Source organism: Sinocyclocheilus rhinocerous, unplaced genomic scaffold, assembly GCF_001515625.1.
Source record: "Sinocyclocheilus rhinocerous isolate Xijiao unplaced genomic scaffold, SAMN03320098_v1.1 scaffold779, whole genome shotgun sequence".
NCBI lineage: Eukaryota > Metazoa > Chordata > Actinopteri > Cypriniformes > Cyprinidae > Sinocyclocheilus > Sinocyclocheilus rhinocerous.
The window spans coordinates 918,533-927,029 of NW_015652150.1; the positions used below are offsets into that span (position 1 = coordinate 918,533).

At 34.1% G+C, this 8,497-nt stretch overlaps 1 protein-coding gene across 2 annotated transcripts in view; it reads right to left on the reverse strand.

Annotated features, from left to right (window-relative positions):
• The window catches only part of ndufaf6 (NADH:ubiquinone oxidoreductase complex assembly factor 6), a 10,772-nt gene extending 3,622 nt beyond the window's left edge, over positions 1-7,150 (reverse strand). Inside the window, exons 1-8 of one of the 2 annotated variants that reach the window (XM_016519466.1) lie at positions 6,956-7,150; positions 6,785-6,861; positions 5,949-6,048; positions 5,666-5,788; positions 4,929-4,985; positions 4,638-4,740; positions 3,290-3,423; positions 671-772 (exon numbers count right to left, since the gene is read on the reverse strand). In XM_016519466.1, coding sequence (XP_016374952.1) covers positions 671-772; positions 3,290-3,423; positions 4,638-4,740; positions 4,929-4,985; positions 5,666-5,788; positions 5,949-6,048; positions 6,785-6,861; positions 6,956-6,964 — 705 coding nt within the window. In that variant the 5' untranslated portion in view covers positions 6,965-7,150. Of the gene's footprint in view, positions 1-670; positions 773-3,289; positions 3,424-4,637; positions 4,741-4,928; positions 4,986-5,665; positions 5,789-5,948; positions 6,049-6,784 lie in introns of both variants that reach the window. The other variant, XM_016519465.1, reaches the window with a different exon arrangement.
• Between the last annotated feature and the right edge of the window lie 1,347 nt (positions 7,151-8,497).

Here is an 8,497-nt window from a genome sequence, read left to right on the forward strand (position 1 = left end):
AATGGGCGATATATTGCGTCACCAAAAATGATTGAGGTCATGTATATATATATTGCGCGATAAGTAGATATATTGATTATTGCGACAGGCCTATATTACAGTTATGAGAATCACCATCAAGAATAATAGGAATCACAAAAAACAGTTCAACATCTGAATGCATTTCAGTATTATAGGGGGAATCGTGCTTAACTGTCACAAAAATAATCTCACATTGCAAAAATATTGTAATTTGGCGGGGTGAAATGTTTTCATGACTCACTCAAAAAATTTAACACAATTTCATCAAATTTTAGATTAAAAGTATCAAATTTAAGTTTGGCCCTTGTTTGGTTATAATTTTTTTTTCAAATGTGGTCCTCACCTAGGTCATTTCGACGCTAACCTTGATTCATTCCACCTGACCAGATATGCAAAGTGGGGTAAGCAATATCCTATGAAATCTCTGATTAGCATTTCCTCGAGATATTCCCTGTGGTTACACGGGACTTTTAATAAATTCAGTAATGAGGAGATGACAGCAATCAAGGGTCATCAGAGCTGCAGGTGGAGGAGGGGTGATATCGCTTGTGAAAACTCATGAAGTTAGTATGCAAATAGAAAATTACTGGGGAATATACAACACAGTCAATATCTGACTACAGATATTAAACTGAAAGGATTTGCATACGTGCTGGAGATGGACATGGGCTTGGCTGGCAATGTCATAAACGACGTCCCTGACGTTCTGGTCCCTGCTGCCACGGATGAAGTCCTCTTGAGACACGCCACGCTGGGTGAGAAACAGTGAAAATGCATTATCAGTAACCCTCTGCTGATAGATAGAAAAATGAGCTTGATGATACTACAATCTTTTGCTTAACCCTCCATATTTCAGGCACCATTGCAATAATACACCCTTCTTTTAAAATCTAAAGAAAAAAAAAACCTAAAAGAAAGAATTTATTTAATAATAATGACAATTAATTATTGCAGTCCCTTGTTTATTTATCTATTTAATTGCATAGTGATGGTATTTTCATTACTATTACGAATATTGTCTCCTAAAATCTCATTAGTGTAATAAAAGACCTCACTCATCAGAAATAAAAATCATTATTTAATTAGTAATTATATTATTATTATTGCATATATTATAATTATGTATTCTTTTATTTCCAATAAATGTTTTTTTTTGTTCATTAATTTCAGAACAACAAAAAACAATATATACTGACAATTGTACTTTACAAATGTATTTTACAATTAAAACAACATTTATTTTTGGCAATTTTAATTTATTTGATTTACTGTGGGCTACTGAAAATTGGGAGAGGGTGGATGTGCTAGATTCATGAAAATAATGTCACAATACTGTCATGGTGTCATGATCACCAGCTGGAGTGCCCTTGAGAACCACCAGAGGGCACTCCATCCCATACCGCTGTCTTGGACTTCATTTCCCATAATCCTTTGCCCGGACTCATCAGCACTCATTGTTGTATCACCTGTGTCTCCTTAACCCTGTCTGCTCACCCTATATATAGCCTGGATCATTTAATCATTCATTGTGAAGTCTTGCATGTGTTATGTACTGCATTTCTGAGCCGTTATCTCCTGTTTTCATGCGTCTTGGATTATTCTGCCCATTGTTCTGGATTACTCTCTGTCTGTTTCTCTTGTTTTTGTTTGTACTGTTTTGCTGGTATATGACTTTTGATTATGTTTGGATCACGATTGTGGATTACCCTCTGAATAAACACTGCATTTGGATCCTCAGCATTCGTGTCTCGGAGTAGTTCATGACACATGGTCTTAAATATAGGCATAATTTCACAACATTTTCTTTGGATTTTGGGGTGAAATACGACCCAGGCATTTCTTGACAGTTTTCATGAGACTCATCTTTATAGATTTTCCAGCAATCAACAAAAATACTTGAACACCAGAACAAATTAGTATGCTGGATGAAAATGTGAAAATCTGCATGCAGAACGTGAGGTGATGTGTTTACGTCTCGGCATCCCAAGACTTCTTCAGATGAAATATTACTGAAATCACGTTTAGTTGTATTTGTGAAACTACTGATTCAAACAATGACATAAACAAGAAAATAATTCCATCACTCAAGTGTCGCCTGTGATTGCGCTGCCTCAACTGTTATCTGAACAAACATGAATAAATCCACAATAACAAGTGATCAATAAACACATACTGCAGAAGCTTTCATTTAGTATCTAATTTAAAAGCCAATTGTTCCTCAAACAAAAGCAGTATGTAAGGATAAAGCATTGACAAGACAATCAACATCATGAATAACCAGACAGTGTAATTGTCGGGAGGCTATCATTGATCTGTTCTGATTCGTGAACAGGGGGTTTCATATCAAACAGAGCCTTAAACTGTGAAGGTGTGAACTGTAAGGTTTAAGAACCTTAAACTGTGACAAAAATGGCTTGCAGACACCCAGAGGCTTGTATTTACAGTCTACCTAACAAATAAAACACACATACACCTTGCATTGTTATGCAAACAGATTTGGCTAAGCTTGACAGGGTGCACATTAATATTGTATACAATTCCCACAGCAAATATTCTCTAAATGACTGCAATGTAGATAAACAAAAGTTTTAAAGGTGTCTCTTTTAATTCAACATAATCCAGTGCATTATTAAAGACATCAATTACAGGTTTAAAAGCTTATCCGTACATTATTGTCTCAAGAAAGGAAGTTTCATTAAGTTAACTTTAAATGATAAGGAAAGACAATTAGTAAGGATCAAATAATTAGCTATGAAGTAGCAAAAGTCTAACAAACCTACAAATAATATTTATAAATATTTATTTAAAATGTATTATGTTTTAGTGGGCATTTGAAAACTTCAGAAACCAAATATGTCCATATCGTTTATGGTGAAACAACAGTGCCCCCTTTTGGTGAATGTGCAATCCTACTGCAAAACAATCTACATTACATGATTTGATCTTAATACTGTACAGTGACTCTAGCTGAGATTAGTTGAGGGTAAACGACAGATGATATTCTTTTCTTCTGTTACACTAAAGGGCAAGATCTTCTAAATCCCAATTCTAATGGCTCGTTCGTGCTGAAATGGCGACAGATGGCTCAAACAAAGCCCGTGGGTTTGGGCTTAGCAGACGAGAGGGCACTGGAGTGGACAGCTTCACCCACATATATGCTGACTGGCACATGGATTGTCTCTAGTCCTTCACTAGTCCCACTGATGTTAGAAAAGCATGGAATTACAGGCAGCAACAGAGATGACAAGGTGATAGCAGATTTACCCACCAGCATGCAGATGTCCATGGGCAGGTAGACCTTGCGTCTGCTGCTGTTGTATGGGGTCGCCCGCAGGCAGGTCAGGATGCCCTGGGCTTTGCCAATGTGGCTTGCGGCATGGTCTGCATGGATGTTTTTCACACCTACATTAAAAAAGATACACAAAGCATACCACTTTATGAGACCAGCTTTAAACAGATTTGCGTAAAATAGTGAATTTCCAATACTGTCTTGCTAAAAAAAAAACTAAATAGTTCTCAAATTATATTTTAATGGGTCATTTCATGAAAAATTTAATATTCTACCTTTAAAACAATAAAATAATAGTTTCATAAGTAAAAATTCCCTTAGTCTAATATTAAGTTTCTGCAGCATATTACCAGTGGACTTTTTTGTGATTTTGATTTATTGAAGAACAGGGCAATGCAAAATACACAACCATTTAAAAGATTGGGATCATATATATATATATATATATATATATATATTAAACAAGGATGCATTCAATCGATCAAAAGTCAAGTAAAGACATTTATAACATCAAAAAATATTTCTATTTTAAATAAATGCTGTTTCTTTTGGACTTTCTATTAATCAAAGAATCCTAAAAAGAATTTATCCCAGTTTCCAAAAAAATATTAAGCAGTACGACTGTTTTCAACATTGATAATAATGTGAAATGTTTCTTGAGCAGCAAATCAGCATATTAGAATGATTTCTGAAGGATCATGTGACACTGAAGACTGGAGTAATGATGCTGAAAATACAGCTTTGCTATCACAATGGCCAAAAATAAATAAATAAATAAACATAATTATAAAATAAAACTAAATAAAATAAAATGCATTTTAAAATATATGAAAAATAAATAAAATAAATAACAAACAGCTATTTAAGTTATAATAATAAGTCATTATATAACTGGTTTACTGTAGTTTTATTCAAATAAATGCAGCCTTGGTGAGCCTAAAAGACTTTCCAAAACATCAAATGTCTTACCTCTAATCTTTGAATGGTAGTGTACTGCACATTAAACCTATACTAGCAAACCCACAGTGCAAACCAACAAATGATAAGCCTTTAAGCTATAACAATTTTGTTAGTTCCTTTCAAAATTAAAGCAATGAATTCAGTTATCCTTCAGGTGACTGAAATTTTCCTGCATTTTTTCCTTATACAATGAAAGTAAATATTGACCGAGGCTGTCAAGCCTTAATATTCTACCTTACATCTCCAGTGTTCCACAGAGGAAAGTATTTCATACTGTCAAGTGCAACATGAGGATGTGTAAATGACAGAATTTTATTTTTTCCAAGAACTATTGTTTTAAGTCGGAGATCAAGAAAAGTCTGCTCACCAAGTGTCTCCAGCAGCAGGTAAAGAAGAGAGGATTGTGTGTTTTCGCCATAGGCCTCCAGCTCTTGAAGATTCCTGTATGCTTTGTCCTCCATATCTTTCTCCTTTTGAAAACATACAATTGCCAGAGGACAGTATAATGTGCATAATGTGTTGACTCACTGAATGACTATCAATGTCTAGAATTAGCCATGTATGTCTCACGGATAGCTGTTAAGTTAAATTTAGTTATTTAAAGTGAACTTTCCATTATTTTCTTTACTCAAATTTTAGGACAAATCTGTTTACTTACTCTTTCAGATATAATTCTTAACATCCACCTCCTTGTTAATGTGTGCTTCCTCACTGCCTGAGAACACAGAGCAGTTATAGTACATCAGTGGCCAATATATTGAATAATGCTGTGGTCCAAACTACATTGGACATTGACTGTCATTGTATGGATACATTTTTCACAAATGTGTTGTACAGAAAAAAGAAAGTCATACAGGTTTGAAATGTAGTAATGACATTCACTACTGTTCTCAAGTTTGCGGTTAATAGAATGTTTTAAAAATGTTTTGAAAGAAGTCTCTTATGCTCACCAATCATAAATACAGCTAAAACAGTAATATTGTGAAATATTAACATATTTTAAAATGTAATTTATTCTTGTTATGACAAAGCTGAATTTTCAGCAGCCATTACTCCAGTCTTTAGTGTCACATGGTCCTTCAGAAATCATTCTAATATGCTCATGAAACATTTCTTATTATTATCAATGTTGACAACAGTTGTGCTGCTTAATTTTTTATTTCTTGGAAACCATGATACACTGATACACCATGAACATGAAATACAATTTGTAACAGAAATCTTTTGAAACATTATAAATGTCTTTACTGTCTATTTTGATCAATTCAATGTGTCCTTGCAGAAAAAAGTATTAATTTCTTTAAGAAGAAGAAAAAAAAAAACGTAATGACCCCAAACTTTTGAATGCTAGTGTAAATGATGACAGAATCTTTCTTTTATAGAAGGAAGACTCACCCTCCACAGTTCTGCACTGACGGGCTGGGCTGGATGGTCATCTCTGTAAATATCCTCCACGGCGCTCTTCCAGAACTGCAATCGCATTAAACCAATGGTTTTCTGAGAAACAGAGTCCTTAATCTAAAATAAGAAGCAGCAAATATATGAGCATATATGAGTGTTTCTTTAACAACAGGCACTTTTATGTCTCAAGAGTTGGTTTTTCACACTATGATACACAGTTATATCTGTACAAAAGTTAATAACTGAATAAATGAGTTACATTAGCTGGAATACCTGCCTGTGCCAGTTCTACATTGAACGCCCTCAGTGCCAGTGCAGATCGACGAACAGCCTCAGGAAAAAGCAATGAACACAAAAATCCCTCATAGTCCCTTTTCCTATAGGTGACAGTACAGAGTTATTCACTCAGTGTGATCTGTGTCATTAACCTACATTTAAAAAACTAAGCCTAAATAGAGACTGAGATTTCTGTAGGCATGACAATGATTACATAAAGACTACTTTATAAGGGTCAATGACAAATAAAGATTTCTAAAGTGATAAAAAAAAAGATCTAGCCATAAATATATTTACCAAGTTCTTAATACTTCACTCATGTTCGTTTCAAACATTTTTGGAATTTTTTTTTATACCATTTCCTACAAATTATTTAATGTCTAATAATGTGAAGTATTAGATAAAAAGTACTAAAATGATTTCCTTGCACACTTAATTAATGTGTCATACATATGACATGACTTGATCGATATTTTGATTAATAAAAAAAGTCCCAGAATATATCTTTTAAGTTGACTTTTTTTTTTTTTTGCATTTCAGATTGTTAGTAAGATTTCTCTTTTTTTCAATTTCTACACAGATACATCACCTAGACATTTCTAGCATTCATTTTAACAACTGACATACATTTTAACCATGAAAGTTAACCACAGAAAATATAATTGTTGTATATACTGCAATTTACTTTATTCAAAAAAAATAGTGTCACGTCATTTATTAATATTCAGTTTGACATAGAGCAAGAGAAAAATACATGTCTACCCGGTTTTAATGGAGATTTATTTGCTTCTAGGTAAAACTACTAAAAGTCAATCGATTTTTTAAATAAAAACTTACCTTACAATATCAATACAGTACTGCTCATTGTGCTGTCCTGTTGTTAATGCTCTTGAGCATTTGATCTCTGTTGGCCTCTGTATAAATGTGGGATAGGGAATCTTTATGTGGAGAGAATTTTTGGTGGTTAAAAGTCCATTTTTTATGTTTATACTGGATGCCATTGCAAACCTCATGCATCTAGGTATCCTTGAGCTGTACCTCCTCCTGCGTGTGCGTCATATTACATCTCCCCTGTAAGCAAGCACTTCTGACAGTACGTTCCGCTCCACAGTAAATCGAATTAAGTTTCGTTTCAGAGTGAACCATATTACTTTTATGGCACTTAAAATGTAATACATTTTCAACTGAATGCAGTCTACATATATTAAATGTTGTATAGTTATTTGCGCTTACAGTTAATGAAGAAATGATTGACAGATAAGATCAGTTGGCGTGATCATGTGATTCGCATCATATGACCAGCACAGATGAAAGTCTTTTCATCGAAGAAAACGGATGTAACCGGGACAGTAACTTATTTTATTTTATTGTATTATACGTATGTCTTATGGCAACATCGTCTGTGAATTTCGTTCAGATTTCTTTGCTTTTTATATACCTGGGAATATGTTTGTCCCAATGCAAAGACATCCGGTAAGGACGTGTATTATGTAGTGCAGCTATGATGATCAAAACTCTCGAAGTTAAATGTTTTTAAACGCCTGGTTGGGATGGAGATTTAGAATTACAACTTTGTAGCCTGTTCTTCTTGTGTTGATGTATTTAGCAGTTTTGACTTATTTTGGAAAATCTCTTGCAATTAGCTTTTTTATTATAAAAGACAACATTATAATTTGGTTTCGGTTTCACCCTTCAATAGCTGGTTAAGTATTGCACAAGAAGAAAAAAATATATATGGTTGCTTCTTTTCTTAAATATGCTGTAATTTTTAGAGTGGAATTCAAAAAATGTCTGTAACATATATGTTACTTAGCTCTGTAACAGCCCTAAGGGTTTGTAAACAGAAAAAAAGACAGAAAAAGTCTAACCGCGGCCCGCACTAGTCATCCAATCAGAAAATTAGGAGGAAACTCTTTGCCAATGGCGTGAGTATTTGTCCGACCAATAGCAGAAGGGGAGGATGTTTAGAAAACATGTCTGGGAAGTATGTTCGGAAACAGTCATATTCTTGCAATTCCGTTTGGTGACACTAGTGAGGCAGAAGTCGCTACAGCTAACTGACTGGAAAATAATATCAACACTGTGCATCAACATGCAGAAACAATGTTATAAATAATATAACATAAACCACTGCCTTTATTTCTATAATTCTTTTTTTTTATTTGTTAAATTATAGATATTTGTAAATTTTAAATATGTGTGTAAATGTTTATATGTTACTAATGGTTTGGCAATCAGCATTTTTTTAAATAATTTTAAAGGTGACATATCATGAAAATCGGTCCCCGGTGCATCTACCAACCAAGGAAAGGTGAAAAAGATTAACCCAGTAACTTTGTTTTGGTAAGCCTTTTTCTGCAAGCATCTGAAAAAAACATGCACATCTGATTTCGCTCCCTTGGTGATGTAGCAAAGGGATCTCATTATAATATTACCGCCCCTTAATCTGTAAGTTTCCACCCACGGTGCTGTCATTTTGATTTCGCAAGCGACAACGGTGTACCAGCTCTAATGCCATGGCGAAAGTTTGAGCAAAACACGCTAACTGTT